We start from the raw sequence: 17,657 nt of genomic DNA on the forward strand, positions 1-17,657 counted from the left end.
GCAATGAGTGAAAAATGGACATGTTGTGTACATATTTTCGGGTCTCGGGCTTCGGGTTTCGGCCCTCGGCACTCGGACCTCGATGATCTGTGTAATATAAATGAAAAATCAACATGTTGCATGCCGGGTTTCAAGTTTCAGGTTTTGGCACTTGAAACTCAGTGATTTGTGCAACAAGTGAAAAATGGACATGTTGCATACATATTTTCGGGGTTCGGGGTTCGGGTCTCGGCCCTCGGCACTCGGAACTCGATGATTTGTGTGATATAAATGAAAAATCAACATGTTGCACACTGGGTTTCAAGTTTCATGCTTTGGCACTCGAAACTCGGTGATTTGTGCAGTGAGTGAAAAATGGACATGTTGTGTACATATTTTCGGGTCTCGGGCTTCGGGTTTCGGCACTCAGCACTCGGAACTCGATGATCTGTGTAATGTAAATGAACAATGAACATATTGCACACCCGGTTTTGAGTTTTGGGTTTCGGCACTTGAAACTCAGTGATTTGTGCAACAAGTGAAAAATGGAAATGTTGCATACATATTTTCGGGTCTCGGGCTTCGGGTTTCGGCACTTGGCACTTGGCACTTGGTTATTTGTGTGATATAAATGAAAAATCAACATGTTGCACACTGGGTTTCAAGTTTCATGCTTTGGCACTTGAAACTCGGTGATTTGTGCAGTGAGTGAAAAATGGACATGTTGAACAATGGGTTTCAGGGTCTCGGGTTTGAAAAATAGCATAATAACAACTTTCATGTTTTCATTATCATTTGCCTATATTGACTACCGAGTCCGATAAGGGACCCCTTGGATGATCCATTGCTCAATGAAATACTACCTGATTGGAAGTGTGCTGGTTATCAGATATTCATTTGTCGACTCCCGGGTCCTGGGACTCAGAAGTCGGTACAGTTGACCCAAATTTGGGTGGTCGGAACTTGGCGTCTCATAGGGCAACACAAGCTTTGCACCCCGGATTCCAAATTCTGCAAGACAACCTGTCCACCATCAAAGGCCATGTCAGGAGATCACCTGCTGCTCCGGGAACTCGGTAACTGTGATTTATTACCTCCTCTGATTTGGTTGATGTACAACTACCTCAGCTCCATCATGTCTACAATTATGATACACATGGGCCCACCCATCTATATTTTATACCACCCTCGGCCCACCCATCTAATACAACATCCCATACAACACCCTCGGCCCACCCATCTAATTAATATGCGTCTGGGCCTACCCGTCTAATACAATATTTTATAATACCCTCGGCCCACCCGTCTAATTTAATATGTGTCTGGGCCCACCCGTGAATGTGATAACAAGTACCTACCCATCTATCTCATACACATCTACCTTAATACACCCATCTGCATAATATCCAACTACCTCGGCCCACCCGTCTACCTAATATTCATATACATCGGCCCACTCATCTACTCTATATATTCCCTGCATGGGCCCACCCACCTCCATCAGGAATAATTTCCCTCCCGGCCCATCCGTCATAGTCGAGGATATTTTTATCATGGGCCCATGGTCCGCTGGCCCATATCATACGGGATATTATGCATGTCCGTTCCCTCGTATTATACGGAGATAGGTCACTGTAATATGTGCGCACACAATTAGTAGAGAGTACGTACTTTTCGGAATGGCTAAGAAGCCAAGTAGTACGACACCATTGCGGTGTGCACGCCGCACATTGTTGAGGATGTTGCCAATGGACATGTAGACCGGCCAATATTAGTTATGGCCAGTGGCGACAGAGACTGTTGTCTTGTCACTTCCAAGGATAATAGGGACGAACATTGATCCTATTGTATCCGGATCTTGCGCAATTAAGTCCTGCAGTGAATGATAGAAGTGAGACAACAACACGAAGAGTGAGTGAGCAATGCTTACGGCCTGTTTCCAACACCAGTCGCCGGACATAAAGTGCTGAAATTGATGTGCTCCATCACTAACACTATACTCCTGTAGCGGCGCATAGTTGAATTCGTCCTTGAAATCCGGGTTCGATATGATGTTGTGCACCAGGAGCCGAGGGTCTCGGAACCATACATCATGCTCAGACTTCATCCATGATGGAACATCATCTGAGTCGTCAGGTAAAATTCTGTTGTACTGCTGTCATATCCCGTATTCCGGACCTACATCCGACAATATTCCCACGCCTCATCCGGACCTTCGGACGCCCTATCCATGTCTCCAGTCCTCTACCCATCCGGATCCCTGCACCTCTGCACATCCACATCCGCACATCCATGTCCAGATCCCTTTACCTCTGTACATCACACCTCCATACCTCTGCAGCTAGCCTGCATCATTCATTCTTTGTCCTATTGCCCTAATATCATATCCTGTATATCCACGCTTCTCATCCGGACGTCCGGTCCAGTCCGATCTGATCTGATCCGATATACGATAAGCTTCCTAATTCAATTCCTGTGCATATAACGTTAACACAGCCTATTCCTCTATTCGGTATTCCTTGTCCTCAGTATCTCGGTTATACTTACTACCGGTACACTTACTGATCCGTTAACCTATGCTTCATTTCCGACTCGCGCTTGATAACTTTGCTTATGCTTCATACATAGCCTCAGACGCTTGCTTACTGATCTTTCTGTTATTTCCTTAGTATATAAACTCTTGTATATGTCCTGTAGTTCCTCAGTCTGAATATCATATTAGTCCTTGCACTAGATCTCACTCTAAGTCCTCACATCAGTTCTAGTCTATCGACTTAGTCAATATCCATCTCGGGCCTAGGGAGAAATTCCCTAGGCCAGAGCTCCGCTTATCCACTCATCCGCTCATCCGCTCATCCGCTCATCCGCTCATCCGCTTATCCGATCCTCTGAAGTTTCCGGACGTTCGTCCGAAACTTTCCCGCGGTCCTCCGGACCTATTCTGCTTCAGACTTTGTCCTTGCAGCCTTTCCTCTGTTTGCTTCTACTTAGGACTTGTCCTAAGTAGCCATTACATGTATCCGTATCAGGACGAAACCTCATCGTAATTTACGGAAGTTCCTCCGGAACTTTCCCGCACTCGTCCGGAAGTTACTTGCACTCGTCCGGAAAGTCCTTCCGAACTTTCCCGCACTTTGGACATCCTTTGGACGTCCTTGGACTTTCTTCGGACATCATTCTGAAATTAAGGGCACATACTCGGGTAAGGGGCGCAGCGCACGAGCTGAAGCCAAACCCCTCGGAATCAGTCCTACCCTTTGTGCACGGTCTTAACAACTGCAAGCTGAAGCTTTGCCAGGGAACACCACCGAGAGGAGTTGAATCGATGGTGTCGTACATGTCAGTGTGGTTTGTGAATGGTGGGGTATCACTGTGAGCTGCTAATGAAGCTGCCCACAGATTGAGTACAAAATCGATATCACCTGTGGACATTTGGTTGCGACGGTACAGGAAATCAGCAACTTCAAACTCGACACAATCGTTGTATGGCGTCGAGTCGTCAGATCCACGATCTGATGGGCATGGAGGTGGTGGAGCATCTAAGGGTATGGAATTCCCTTGATCATCGCAGATTCTCCCTTTGTAGAGGAGAATTGAGCACAAATTGTATGAGCATCAAGAGAAGTCACGTACCATTAATGATGGGATGATATGACCTAGTTACCTGAGGTCGACTCCAAGCTTGGCTGTCAGAATTAGCACTGCTACCAGGAGGCTGATCTACATCCGAGCCACCTGTAGAGTCTGCCGGCGGCTCAGCAGAATGCCGATCCTCAAAGGTATCGTGCGGTGCATCATATTCAAAATCATGATGGCTGCCATGACCATCCTCAATGACATCCTCAGGTGGATTGAACACCACATCAAAATCATGACCGCCACTAGCCTGAGACCGCCACTAGCCTGAGTGCGACTGTCAGAAGCTCCCTCCAATCTGCTCCGGCTGCACGAATGATATGTTGAGTCAGATAAGGGACGTCCAGGGCCAGATTGAGATGCTGATGATAAACTGCACTTGCGACTAGTAGGTGGGGGAGAACTACTGGAACTGGAGGACGAATGGTGTGGCAGTAGGAAAGTTTGTGATTCATGCTGTGATCACATGTGGGAAGTGCGCCCGGACCTATTATGGAAATGGCGGGTGCAGCCTACTGCTAAGCATGGTAGTGTAGGCTGATGATGGCTAAGGGTGCGCATTTTGCGATGGTACTGGCTGGTATTGTGAGATGGTGTAGAACTGGCAGGGTAATGAGAGCCTATGAGTCTGAGCTTCAGAGGTGCATGCGGCATGAAATTTATATTCAAACTTACCTTAGCATAAGAGCCTGTGAAGGCGCCACTTGAAGCACGAGGTGTATGCATTGTTGGGAGCAGTGAGAACCTTCCAAAAGCAACATGAGGCAATGATACAACAAACATGCATACTACGCACCAACAATGAGGCAACCATCAAGTTGGACAGCGTGAATGATCACCAGGAGATCCAGATCGGGAAAAGGGCAGGGTAGTGGGCTCTTCTAGAAAAGGTGTTTGACATGTGGACTGCAGGCTAGCAAAAGTGGCAAGATTGTCACGCACAAGTTCAATCACAGAGTTCCATTCAACATCTGGGTGAACCCTTCCAAGTTTGTGAAGTGGCACAATCCTCAAGCTCATAAAATACGAGGTACTGACTGCTCAAATATCTAGATGCTGTGGACTGTGGTGAGGGAAAGCCCCCAGCTGAAAAGATCATGACCGATGGGTGTGGTTACATCAGCGGTGCGGCCTTGATGGCCATCATGCGAGTAATGAAGTATTCAAGTAGACCGACCGCCGTGCAAGGACATATTGCTGGTGCCAAGGGAATGAAAGGCGTGAATAATGAGAAGACTGCCGTATCAATCAAGACAGGCTGGCATGATCAACTCGGATTAGCTTTCTCCGAGTCACTGAATAAACACAAGCACATACAGAGGAACACGCTTGCCTGCAGGCTAGCAAAAGTGGCGAGATTGTCACGCACAAGTTCAATCACAGAGTTCCATACAGCATCCGGGCGAACATTAAGAAGACTGCTGTATTAATCAAGACAGGCTGGCATAATAAACTCGGATTAGCTTTCTCCGAGTCACTGAATAGACACGAGCACAAACTGAGGAACACGCTTGCCTGCAGGCTAGTAAATGTGGCGAGATTGTCACGCACAAGTTCAATTGCAGAGTTCCATTCGACATCTGGGCGAACATTGATTAGCTCCGTAGATAAAAAAAGATCGATAGCAGTTGGATAGATATCATTGAACACATACCAGGGCGGGAGTCCAATGCCAGTGTGCCATGTTGGTGAGGCGTGGCAAAACCCTAAGTCCCGATTTGAACCACTTTAGTTATTACAACTACCACCATTGTAAAGTTGACGAATTTTGCTCACCTTTCATGTCTTGCTTCTTCCACCACTCTGACTCACCAATATGTCTACTCGCCATGTTACCCGCCCCAAGAATGCAACTCAGCATCCTGGTCTTGCAGACGTGGTCCTGAAGAAGAAACATCGTATGGCTGCAGAAGTAGCTGCTGAGCGTCAGGCTAAGTTAGATGCCAAAGAAGAAAAGGAACGTGCCAAGGGTGCTGGGATCAAACACGTCGCTGAATATGAGAAGAAACAAGCAGACAAGGATGCGTCAACCGATGCTACCCCGTGGGCTGCAGCCTTACCAAAGTCAAAGCCCCGTCCAAGGCCCATTCCAAAGAAGATTCATGCAAAACCCTCTCCACCTCCTGAAGACGACAGATTCATTTCTGATGTCGAGATGGACAACGCCGTCATTGACACCAGCACCTTCAACCCAGATCCATCCCAAGCCTCAGAAACTGACACCCACATGGATGGCTCAGAGCTGAGTGAAACTTATACTTCGCCACCAAAAAAGAAGGTGAGGGTTGACAAACGGGAGGGTAGGAAGGTGCCAGCTGAGAAGCCTAAGGTACGGGATGCAATTAAGGCAGCGCAACTGGAAGAGGCAAATGAGCAGGAGACGAGGAAGAAGAGGAAGATAGCCCAACCTCCCAGCACAATAAGCATTGACTCAGATATGGAGTCAAATGTCCTGGTCATTGATGCAATGCCTACGGTGGCTCACAGCAGAAGATCAGCCCTTTGGCAGGCCGATCACTCAGATGACGAACCTATGGATACCGATATCCCAGATAAGCCTCAGTGGGCAATGCCAACCTTGAGCAATGAGAACACACCTAAGGCGCAGCCTCGTGGTAGTCAGACTGAGGAAAGGGGTAGCAGGAAGGAGAAGCCGAAGGAGAAGCCAACAGAGAAGGAGAAGGAGAAGCCGACGGAGAAGCCGGATGATAAGGGGAATGGGAAGGGGAAGCAGCAACGTGATAAGAAATCGGTTCAGCCGAAAAGGTACGAAGTTCCCTTCTTCTTTTCCTGTTGTCACTTGTCCATCAATATCATGCTCACTCTCGATGAAACAACACTTTATTATTTTTTTCTCAGTGATTCTACTAGTACTATGGACTCAAAGGAATTTTCAACTGGCATCAATGATTGGGCTGCGGGCATCCCAAAGAACTCAAAGCCTGGTAGCAAGGCCAACACCAGCCAGCCCAGCATTTTTAAAAATAGCTCAACCTCGCACCGCAATGGATCCGTTCTTCCCCCCCTGACCAATGGCAGCACTCGATCATCGTCCAATTCAGTCCTGACTAACAATGTTTTGATTTCTCACGCAGAGCCAGTGATTCGCATCAAAGAAGAACCCAAGAACTATCGCCTTGGAGTCATTGATGGGGGGCTCTCTGACGAGGATGAGACCCAAGGTCTCGAACGTGAGGCTGCAGTCGCCAGCCCTCCCAAAGGGAAAAAATGAGTTACAAGCTCAGTAAGTGTCTGTTTTGACATCATGTTTATTTCTACTATTACTGACTACTACTACTACTACTACTACTACTACTACTACTACTACTACAGGCTCTTGTTAAAGATTCCCCCGTCAAGACCACAGCCCGTCAAACTGAACGAGCGAAGAAACCCAGCAATGATGACCTCCCTGAAGGCATCAATCCCAAAATCTGGCGCCGTGTCTTTATCTCAACATACATACAATATGTCGCGACATTGGCTAATCCCTGGGAGGTTCCCACCAAGCTGGCCTGTGAGAAGATGCAGGTGATTTGGGATGCGATCTTTCCCCATATTGGCCACAGAGTGACAAGCCTTAGTCAGTCTACTACATCGTAAGTGCGCTCAATTTCATCAACACAGTACTGACTTAGATCTACTTCAATATAGGCTGTCCAGCGAGTTGCTGACTCCTACTGCAGCAACATTGGCTCGGCAGCTATCGCAATTGTCATTGCGTACCTTGAGTCTCAGGACTCACTGAGGGACTCCGACAACAATCGTGCGGAATTCGCAGAGTACGCACTCAGCAACCTTCGGTTCTTATACAAGAAGGCGAATGGTGATGACAAGTCTGTATGTACTCCTTCCATCTCAATCAATTCCCAAGTTGTCATCATGCTAATGCTTAGCGCAGAAATTCCGGGGCCTTTATCAAGGTGCTTTTGTTGTGCAAACCTTCGGTGCACACTTCACCGTGACCTGTGGTGCCCAAAAGATACCTGGGGTAGACAAGCCAGGTGTACGAGCAAATCCTGCTGGGGGTCTCGCATTGTCATGTGCCGCGGTAAATACTTGTCATCTTATTTATTCTCGAATCTCATGAACTGACAATTTTAACTAGGTCGAACGAGCTTTAACTCTCTGGTCTACTCGTACTCTCACCATCAAAATGGTTCAGGCCGCAAAGAACAAAACCAGCATTTCTTTGCCAAAGATGATGAATCAGTCGACTGGCAAGGTGTTCTGTCGGCAAACAGGATTTAACGACATCTCCTGGGGTACATCAACGCGTGCCTATGCGAAGGCTATCATGAAGAACCTCTGCGAGGACAAGTTCGAAGTCATCATTGCATCTGCCATGGAATTCTCGAAGAAGAAGAAGAGTCCTGGCAATGACGTTGATGATGCTGCCGTGGAGGATGACCTTGATCTGGATGAGCGTGCTCAGCTGGCGGACATATCCAACACTGAGTCCGAGGGAGATGATGGCTCTGATGTGGAGTAGGAGCCTCAAAGCGGCTTGTGCATTCCTCCTTGAAGCCGACACTGGTGATTCTTAATTTTTTGTTGTTGTTGTTATTACTACTGAGGCTAATGTTTAAGGCTACTAGTACTACTGCTGCTGCCGCTGCTGGTGTTAATATTCAAACCAAGTCTTCCTGCCTGGGCCATTGCGTGTAAATGAGCCTGACTTGTTTCTTCCAGTTGTTCACTGTACTACTACTAGTACCCTTTCTCTCTCTAGTAACTCCAAGTCAGAGACTCGGAAAGCCGCCACCGCCACTGCCATTTCAGGCTGGTGATACTATCATGGACCTACTACTACTACTAACTAGTTGAAGTACTATAGCCTAGTACTACGTTCTTGCACAATGCTACTACCAGTGCTTCGCCATGTGACTTGAACCGATGCTTTCTCACCACTTGAAGGCTTCTACTGTCGTGCTGCTTTTGGCTTATCTCACTTTGTGTCCTTAAGGGTGCGCTCAAGCTCAGTCAAAACCACTCAGAGAGTAGTAAAGTAGTATAAAGTACATTAAGTGGTGCGCATGCAATAAACAGCACTAAGTCACTCATGCAAAAGTTCAGTTGTTTTTCACTTAATATTGACTTTTTGAAGCTTTGGAGCCTGAAAGTACTTTGAAACAGTCTTTCTGCTAGTACTAGTACTACTACTACTAGCCTTAGTAGTACCTTTCACTTAGCTCTAATAATAAGCACAGCAATCAGAGCAGCTAAGTCACATTCATCGGAAGACTCTACTTGTGGCAAGTCACAATCCCCTTAATGTTTTTTGGCTGAATCCGACTTAAAATATTTATTAAGTGATGCTAAGTTTATCTAAGGTTCATTAAGAATTTTCTTGATTTTCCTGATGGGTCAGCTATTGAGCTGAGGTCATCACCATCATTGTCCACATTATCTAGCCTACGCCGCTTGCCAGACAGTGTGACTTCTACCCCTGAGGCAAATAATGACTGGGACTTGGTGACCAAGACTGGTTCATACTTCTCTTCCGACTTGAGTTTTGGTGGAACAGCAGAGTCTGCGACAGGCCAACCGAATAAATCAAGATGATTGTTGAAAATGCCTATCACGGCATCGTGCAAGCCCAGGACCTTCATACCTATCTCCTTCTGGTAAACAGGGGAGTCCGTCATAAGCGCATGTGAAGCTGTCAACAAATCTTGTACGACAGGGACTTCTCGCATCGCTTTCTCATATGTGAGCCGGAATTTATTGAATACCGTCTGCTGATGCTCAGTGATCTGTGTGTACCGATGCAAGAAGAGCTCAGTGAGTGCATGGACAAGATTGTCAAGCAGTTTGCAGTCAACATACATAAGATTGGGAAGATTGCTTCTCCCGATGAGCCAATTTTTGCTTTCGAGGATGATCCAGGATTGGTTTCGAAGACCTGTGTTATGAGTGATGTCCGGCGAACGATGTCCATGTACGTCTCCTTGTACTTAAGAGTCATCCACAGAACAATGTAAAAACTGGACTCAAGGTCATCCTTGACCGAGTGTGTTGTTATAGCAGGTACAACTGAACAATCAGTAAACATACCTGCGACATGATCCATGCACTGACAAGTAGCGGAGATTTGGACTATCTGACTTTAGAATAGAATGAGTACACTATGGAATGTACCAAATGTAATCTATGCTCATTGCTCACCTCCTATTGCGCAAAGATATTAGTCATCTCTTGTTCCTGCTCGTATATCTCACCTTACAAGAGGTTATGAGCCCTGTCGTGTGCAAATAAACATATTTTTATTAATATCATAACAAGAGAGCTAATCTATCAAAATGTCTGATCAATCCTCTGCTGGATCTTCACTCTACCGAATCGAACATCTCAGCGAGAATAATTGAATTCCCTGGAAGACGAAAGTTCAAGCTATTCTTGGTGATAAAGGGCTCGAAGGCTATATAGACGGAACAAAGACCAAACCAGCTGGGGGCCAAAGCCCTATATCAGCTGACAGGCTTACCACTATAGCCAAATGGGAAGCCGAGGATTGTAAGGCAAGGGCCATGATAGTGTTGCTTGTGAGCAATACACAAATGGTTCACCTTACAGGTGCCAATACCGCCAAGGAAATGTGGGACCAGCTGAAACTCGTCAAAGAATCTCGAGGTCAGCAAGGTATCTACACCTGGAGGCACAAGTTGTACTGAACCTTTGCTTCAGAGACCAAAGATATTCCTGCCCACATCGTCGAGCTTAAACAGATCCAGGAAAATCTCCATTTAATGGGGAGTGTGGTGCCGGATATGGATTTCTGCACTATCCTGATGGGATCACTACCACCAAGCTGGAAGACATTCGTTGTAACTCACCAAAGTAACCCTACTATGACATCACACGAGCTCGTCGCAATGATTCTTGAAGAGGACCGTCGACAAAAGAAAAGAGAAATGGAATTTACTGAGAGCAAGATAGTGGTAAAAGGAGCTAAAAAGCAAAAGTTTAATGAGAAGAAAGACAGAAATATAAAGAAGTGCAAGGTGTGTAAGAAGACTGGACATACCGAGGATGATTGTTGGCATAGGTCCAAGAAATGCTCTAACTGCGGCAAGACCGGACATGAGCACAAGGATTGTTGGGCAAAAGGAGGTGGTAAAGCAGGTGAAGGACTGTCTGCCAAAAAGCGCTTAAAAAAGGACAAAGCACAGCTAGTCCAAGAAGCGCCTATGGAATATGAGGATGAAGTCATGGATGATGTGGCCTATATGGCCAGTACATCAAAACTTGCAGAGGATCTTACTGAAATAGTGGAAGATACTGAAAATGTAAATGTAGGAGGGGACGAATCTGAGAGACTTGCCTGGTATGATTGGTTTGCTGATTCTGGGTCATCATCCCATATAATGAAGATTCGATCGGCATTGACCGATTATGTGCCACTCAAAGAGCACTGAGTACTGGGGATAGGAAAAGAGTCCCTAAGAGCGCTCGGAAAAGGTACAATTGAACTCATTAGTACATTCGGCAATCGACAAATCAGAGCAAAATTTACCAATGTCCTGTATGTCCTGAGTGCTTCCAACAACCTCATATCAATCACGAGATTGGATAAAGAGGGAGGAAATGCGCTAATGGGAGATGGTAAAGTCACCTTGAGTGTAAAAGGAGGACGTACCATAGTGAAAGGTCATATGACCAATGGCCTATATAAGTTAGATACTCGAGCTCAAATAAATCCAAAGACTCGAGTACAAACTGCGCAAGAGAGACTGAAAACCGATTGGATGACATGGCATCGAAGGTATGGACATATCACATGTAGTGGTCTAAAACGTCTATGTCAGGAAAATTTAGTCGATGGGTTAGAAGTTGATATGAACTCACCCATTGTCGACTGTGAGGCTTGTATACAAGCCAAGCAGGTATGCAAACTGTTTCCTGACAGTATTGATAAATGATCCAAAAATCCCGGAGACCTAACTCACAGTGATCTTTGGGGACTGGCGAGGGTAGAATCAATTAGTGGAGCCAAATATTATATTTCGTTTATTGATAACTGCTCTCAAAGAGTCAGTGTCATATTCCTGAAACACAAAAGTGAGGCTACCACAAAGATGAAACAACACCTTACCTACCTAGAAAGACACTGGGAGAATAGACCTAAAAAAGTTCGTGTTGATAATGGCAAAGAGTACATCAATAACGAGCTACTTACTTGGTGCAAGGATAAAGGTATTATACTCCAGATGACAGTGCCGTATTCACCACAACAAAACAGCATATCTGAGAGATTCAACCACACCTTGACTGAATTAGCACGTGCGATGATAATAGCCAAAGACTTACCTGACTTCTTATGGGCAGAAGCAGTAGCACACACTGCTTATCTACGAAATCATGCACCAATGTGAGCACTGGAAGGTGCAACCCCTGAGCAACTTTGGAGTGGTAAAAAATTGGACATATCTCACCTTAGCGAGTTTGGCACACCTGTATATATATTGCAGGAAGGAGCAAAACCATCTAAAATGAGGCCAAAGTCAGTAAAACACATCTTTGTAGGATATGAAGATGGACCGAAGGCAGTGAGATATTATGATGCTCGAACACGTCAAGTCCGAATAAGCAGGAACTATCGATTCCTGCGAAAAGAACTTCCCCAAGAAGTGCCTGATGTGCAGTGCAAGGGGGAGAAAGGGAGTACAGACATGCAGCCATCAGGGGGAGCTGACATGCATACACCTAAAAAACCACTTACAAAAGAGAATGAGCACAGAGTAGAGGAAGACATACCAATGACTGAAGAGAGAAGGAGCGAAAGCTCTACTTCCTCAGAATGAAAACGGATGCGTCCACTAAAGAATGAACTGCCTAGAAGAACAAAAAGAAAGGTAGTTAGACAAGACTATCATAAATTGAATGATCCGGTAAAGGAATGGGTTTACCTCGATCACGAAAGTGGATATGAGGAGACAGAACTTACCCAGACTGAAGCTGACATCATTATGAAAGCCATTGTCGAAAACAGAGGCTTCGATCCTACAGAGCCCCATATGCTGCAAGATGCACGCAAATTAACAGATTGGGACAAATGGGAAGGAGCCATAGATGCAGAACTTACCCAATTAAAGGAAATGGGTACATGGGAACTTGTAGATCCTCCTGAAGATCGAAAGATTGTAGGGAATAAGTGGGTCCTAGTTAAAAAGACCAACAAAGAGGGTGAAGTCGTCAAATATAAAGCAAGACTGGTAGTGAAAGGGTACTCACAAATTCCCGGTATGGACTATACCGATACTTTCTCCCCAGTCGTTCGTCTAGAGACGATACAATCTGTTATGTCATCAGCTGCTATCCTCGACTGGGAGATAGAGCAAATGGACGTAAAGGGAGCATACCTAAATGGTATCCTGAAAGAGGAAGTATACATGGAACAACTGGAAGGGTACAATGATGGTACTGGTCGAGTATGTCGACTTAAGAAGACCCTATACAAACTAAAACAATCAGGGAGAGAGTGGAACATTGAGTTAAATAAGCGCCTGAACAACATAGGATTCAAACACACAATATCGGATCCATGTGTGTATATAAGGTGATTGGAAAACGGAACAGAAATCATCACCATTTGGGTCGATGATTTACTGCTGTTTACAAGTAACAAAGACTTAATGAATCAACTCAAAGCTTAATTCAAGAGCACCCTAGACGTAAATGACCTTGGAGAATCAAGAAAAATTGTAGGAATAGAGATAACAAGAGATCGACTGAATAAATCGATCTGAATCTCACAGACCAAGTACATTGAGTTGATCCTGCAAAAATATGGTCTCCAGAAGTCTAACACTGTAGGAATGCCATTAGATCCCAAAACCGTGCTAGAGAAAGAAGAGACTGACCAAGAGGGCAACCGTAATAACAGGTATGCATCCTTAATCGGATCTCTGATGCACCTAGCAGTAGCAACACAACCAGATATTGCATACACTATCCAAAGGCTAAGCTCATTCACTTCGAATCTGGGATAAGCACATTGGACAGCTGCAAAAAGAGTACTAAGGTACCTATCTGGTACACGAAACATTGGGATCCTATATCAAGGCTCTACTGACGATAATGAAGTCCAAATTGAAGGCTGGTCTGATGCTGATTACACCAATGATCCTAGAGACAGAATATCAGTCTCAGGTTATGTCTTTAAGCTAGGTGATGGAGCAATTACCTGGAGTTCGAAGAAACAGAACACTGTTTCACTGTCTTCGATGGAGGCAGAGTATATGGCGATGGCACACGCAGCGCATGAAGCCATCTGGCTTTGAAATCTATTTCAGGAACTAAGTTTCATCCAAAATGCTTCAACTACCTTGTATGGAGATAATATGGCGGCGCTAGCAATAGCGCGAGACCCGCAATATCACGCAAAGTCGAAACATTTCGATGTAAAAAGTCACTATATAAGGCAAAATATTCGTGAACAAAATATTCATGAAGTTTATTGCCCTACAAAAGAGATGATAGCCGATATACTCACCAAACCGCTACCTAAACCGGACCACAAAAGACTTATTCAAGGTTTAGGTATGTCTCCTGATTGAGGGGGAGTGTTGTTATAGCAGGTACAACTGAACAATCAGTAAACATACCTGCAACATGATCCGTGCACTGACAAGTAGCGGAGATTTGGACTATCTGACTTTAGAATAGAATGAGTACACTATGGAATGTACCAAATGTAATCTATGCTCATTGCTCACCTCCTATTGCGCAAAGATATTAGTCGTCTGTTGTTCCTGCTCGTATATCTCACCTTACAAGAGAGTGTATATGTCATATCCCGTATTCCGGACCTACATCCGACAATATTCCCACGCCTCATCCGGACCTTCGGACGCCCTATCCATGTCTCCAGTCCTCTACCCATCCAGATCCCTGCACCTCTGCACATCCACATCCGCGCATCCATGTCCAGATCCCTTTACCTCCGTACATCACACCTCCATACCTCCGCAGCTAGCCTGCATCATTCATCCTTTGTCTATTGCCCTAATATCATATCCCGTATATCCACGCTTCTTGTCCGGACATCCGGTCCGGTCCGATCCGATCCGATCCGATATACGATAAGCTTCCTAATTCAATTCCTGTGTATATAACGTTGACACAGCCTATTCCTCTATTCGGTATTCCTTGTCCTCGGTATCTCGGTTATACTTACTACCGGTATGCTTACTGATCCGTTAACCTATGCTTCATTTCCGACTCGCGCTTGATAACTTTGCTTATGCTTCATACATAGCCTCGGACGCTTGCTTACTGATCTTTCCGCTATTTCCTTAGTATATAAACTCTTGTATATGTCCTGTAGTTCCTCAGTCTGAATATCATATTAGTCCTTGCACTAGATCTCACTCTAAGTCCTCACATCAGTTCTAGTCTATCGACTTAGTCAAAATCCATCTCGGGCCTAGGGAGAAATTCCCTAGGCCAGAGCTCCACTTATCCGCTCATCCGCTTATCCGCTTATCCGCTTATCCGCTTATCCGCTTATCCGCTCATCCGATCCTCCGAAGGTTCCGGACGTTCATCCGAAACTTTCCCGCGGTCCTCCGGACCTATTCTGCTTCGGACTTTGTCCTTGCAGCCTTTCCTCTGTTTGCTTCTACTTAGGACTTGTCCTAAGTAGCCATTACACGTATCCGTATCAGGACGAAACCTCATCGTAATTTACGGAAGTTCCTCCGGAACTTTCCCGCACTCGTCCGGAAGTTACTTGCACTCGTCCGGAAAGTCCTTCCGAACTTTTCCGCGCTTCGGACGTCCTTCGGACGTCCTTGGACTTTCTTCGGACATCACTCTGAAATTAAGGGCACATACTCGGGTAAGGGGCGCAGCGCACGAGCTGAAGCCAAGCCCCTCAGAATCAGTCCTACCCTTTGTGCACGGTCTTAACAGTATAGCATATTTATGCTCGACGAGGTATGCAGACATGAATTGCCAAGTTCCCTTAGTAATAGCAAAATTAGTACAAGATTTAAAGCACATGGAGTAAACATACCATGTGTGTCATTTGTTGGGGACCGTGAAGGTTAACCAACTTTGCGAGGTCCCAGTCAATCAGGTAGCCCTTCCCTTTGTAGATGACCATATTTCCAACACTGAGGTCTCGATGGAGCACCTTCGCAAGTTCAAATGCATCCTTGTGAGCTAGGTTGATAGATCATGAATAAGTTGTGTGAGGATTAAAAAAACACATATCAATCAGTGCATCATGCACAGACGAAACGAGTTGACGAGAACTCTCAAACTCGGTCAAATTTTTGCCCACAATATTGAGGGCAAGACGGTGAAGAGTATGCAGAGTGAGAGGTAAGTGGGGAAGTGCCCATTCAGCACTGCCGAACTTGGCAGTTTGAGTAGATTGCTGAGCGATAGAGGGGGGTACATCATGATATGCAATACACTTTGGGATATGGGAAACATTGTGCGACATCAATAACTTGTACGTTTCGCCTTCCAGTAAGACATCAGGTAATGATACCCACCAAGAGTCCTTGAACATCATGAGCTTCTTGTTGACAAGATCAAATGCCGGACATGCGCGTGTCCAGCGGCCAACAGGTGAGTGAGATTTCATAACAGGTTGGGGAAAGACCAAAGTGAGCGAGCCAGAGCCCTTGACATTAGGGACATCAACTTTAAACATACAAGTGGTACTGGGGATATTTAGCTGTGACCTTGCAAGGTCGGCCTCCTTGTCGCCAGCAAGTGTAACGGAAGTATCAACACCATGCATTTCAGGTGATGCCCGTGCGTAACGATAGAAGAAGTCAGCCAAGTCTGGCTCATTATTGTAGTTGATGGCACTGGTGATGATAGCCCCCTCCCTATCCCATCTGATGATCCAAGTGCGATCATGCACGATTAGGACAGAGAATATGTGGGTATGGAACTAGGTGCCGAGCTGAGCAGCAGTATAACTTGTTATTTGTCCCAGGGTGTCCATACCCTTCTCCGTCTGGGACACGAGGCTATCAGCTCCAGGGTGACGGAATGCATCGTGTGAGGATGACCATTTGAATTCTATGATGATTTCTGTGGCAGAAACATCACAGTTGGGAGATGAAGGTTCGCATCCATCGGGATACACGCAGATGTCCGGCTTGATGTTGAATACCGTTGAATTTAATTTCGAACAGTTTTTCATGTCGACAAACAACAGTTGAGGAGCGAAAGGTGTGATGGTGTTAATCTGGAATAGCGATCAATAATCTCAATAACATATGTGCAAGGGTATACTCATGAAGGGTTTGTAAGCATGTTCCTCATTTCTAACAGAGACCATGTCATTGAATGCACCAACAGTGAAGGTTGAAGTGAAGCACGAAGGATCATAATCAGGAATTTGAGAAGTTGGTAAGAATTCCTGGAGAAAGTCCCTAACTGGCATCGGGCCAACGAAATACTCTTTCATCTCTTTACCCATAGCATTAATAGTTTCGAGCCGGCATCATGTAAGAGTCGTAAAGGGCAGCATGGAGGAACTGTCCCGTTTGATAGGAGTATCAATGATGTCATTGGGACCTAGATAGGGGTCGTCCACAATAGGACACGTAACTGATTCTATGGTAGAGGTACCTTTGACAGGCACTGCAACGTTCATGGGTAAAATGTACAGGGTATGTGTGTGACTGTCATATCCCGTATTCCGGACCTACATCCGACAATATTCCCACGCCTCATCCGGACCTTCGGACGCCCTATCCATGTCTCCAGTCCTCTACCCATCCAGATCCCTGCACCTCCACACGTCCACATCCGCACATCCACATCCAGATCCCTTTACCTCCATACCTCAGCTAGCCTGCATCATTCATCCTTTGTCCCATCACCCTAATGTCATATCCCATATATCCACGTGTCTCATCTGGACATCCGATCTGATGTGATCCGATCTGATGTATAGATCCGTGTCATATCCCATATATTCACGCTTCTCTTCCAGACTTCGGACCCTTAGATCCGGTCCGGTCCGATGCATAGATCCGCGTCCGGTCCGATATCCGATAAGCTTCTTAATT

At 45.7% G+C, this 17,657-nt stretch overlaps 3 protein-coding genes across 3 annotated transcripts; 2 read left to right on the plus strand and 1 right to left on the minus strand.

Annotated features, from left to right (window-relative positions):
- Positions 1-6,987: 6,987 nt before the first annotated feature.
- On the plus strand, positions 6,988-8,107 carry HD556DRAFT_1238063 (uncharacterized protein; the record flags this gene model as incomplete). Its single annotated transcript, XM_041297948.1, has 4 exons — positions 6,988-7,202; positions 7,365-7,455; positions 7,517-7,666; positions 7,724-8,107. Coding segments are annotated over 4 exons (840 nt in total), but the record flags the coding sequence as incomplete, so codon positions are not given.
- A 3,025-nt stretch (positions 8,108-11,132) lies between these two features.
- On the plus strand, positions 11,133-11,375 carry HD556DRAFT_1210438 (uncharacterized protein; the record flags this gene model as incomplete). Its single annotated transcript, XM_041296555.1, has 1 exon — positions 11,133-11,375. A coding segment is annotated over one exon (243 nt), but the record flags the coding sequence as incomplete, so codon positions are not given.
- Positions 11,376-15,610: 4,235 nt separating this feature from the next.
- Positions 15,611-16,387, minus strand: HD556DRAFT_1238102 (uncharacterized protein; the record flags this gene model as incomplete). The annotated part of the gene is made up of 2 exons (XM_041297953.1): positions 15,611-15,783; positions 15,829-16,387. Coding segments are annotated over 2 exons (732 nt in total), but the record flags the coding sequence as incomplete, so codon positions are not given.
- Between the last annotated feature and the right edge of the window lie 1,270 nt (positions 16,388-17,657).

The sequence above is a fragment of the Suillus plorans genome, assembly GCF_016647745.1.
Source record: "Suillus plorans strain S12 chromosome Unknown HD556scaffold_31, whole genome shotgun sequence".
NCBI lineage: Eukaryota > Fungi > Basidiomycota > Agaricomycetes > Boletales > Suillaceae > Suillus > Suillus plorans.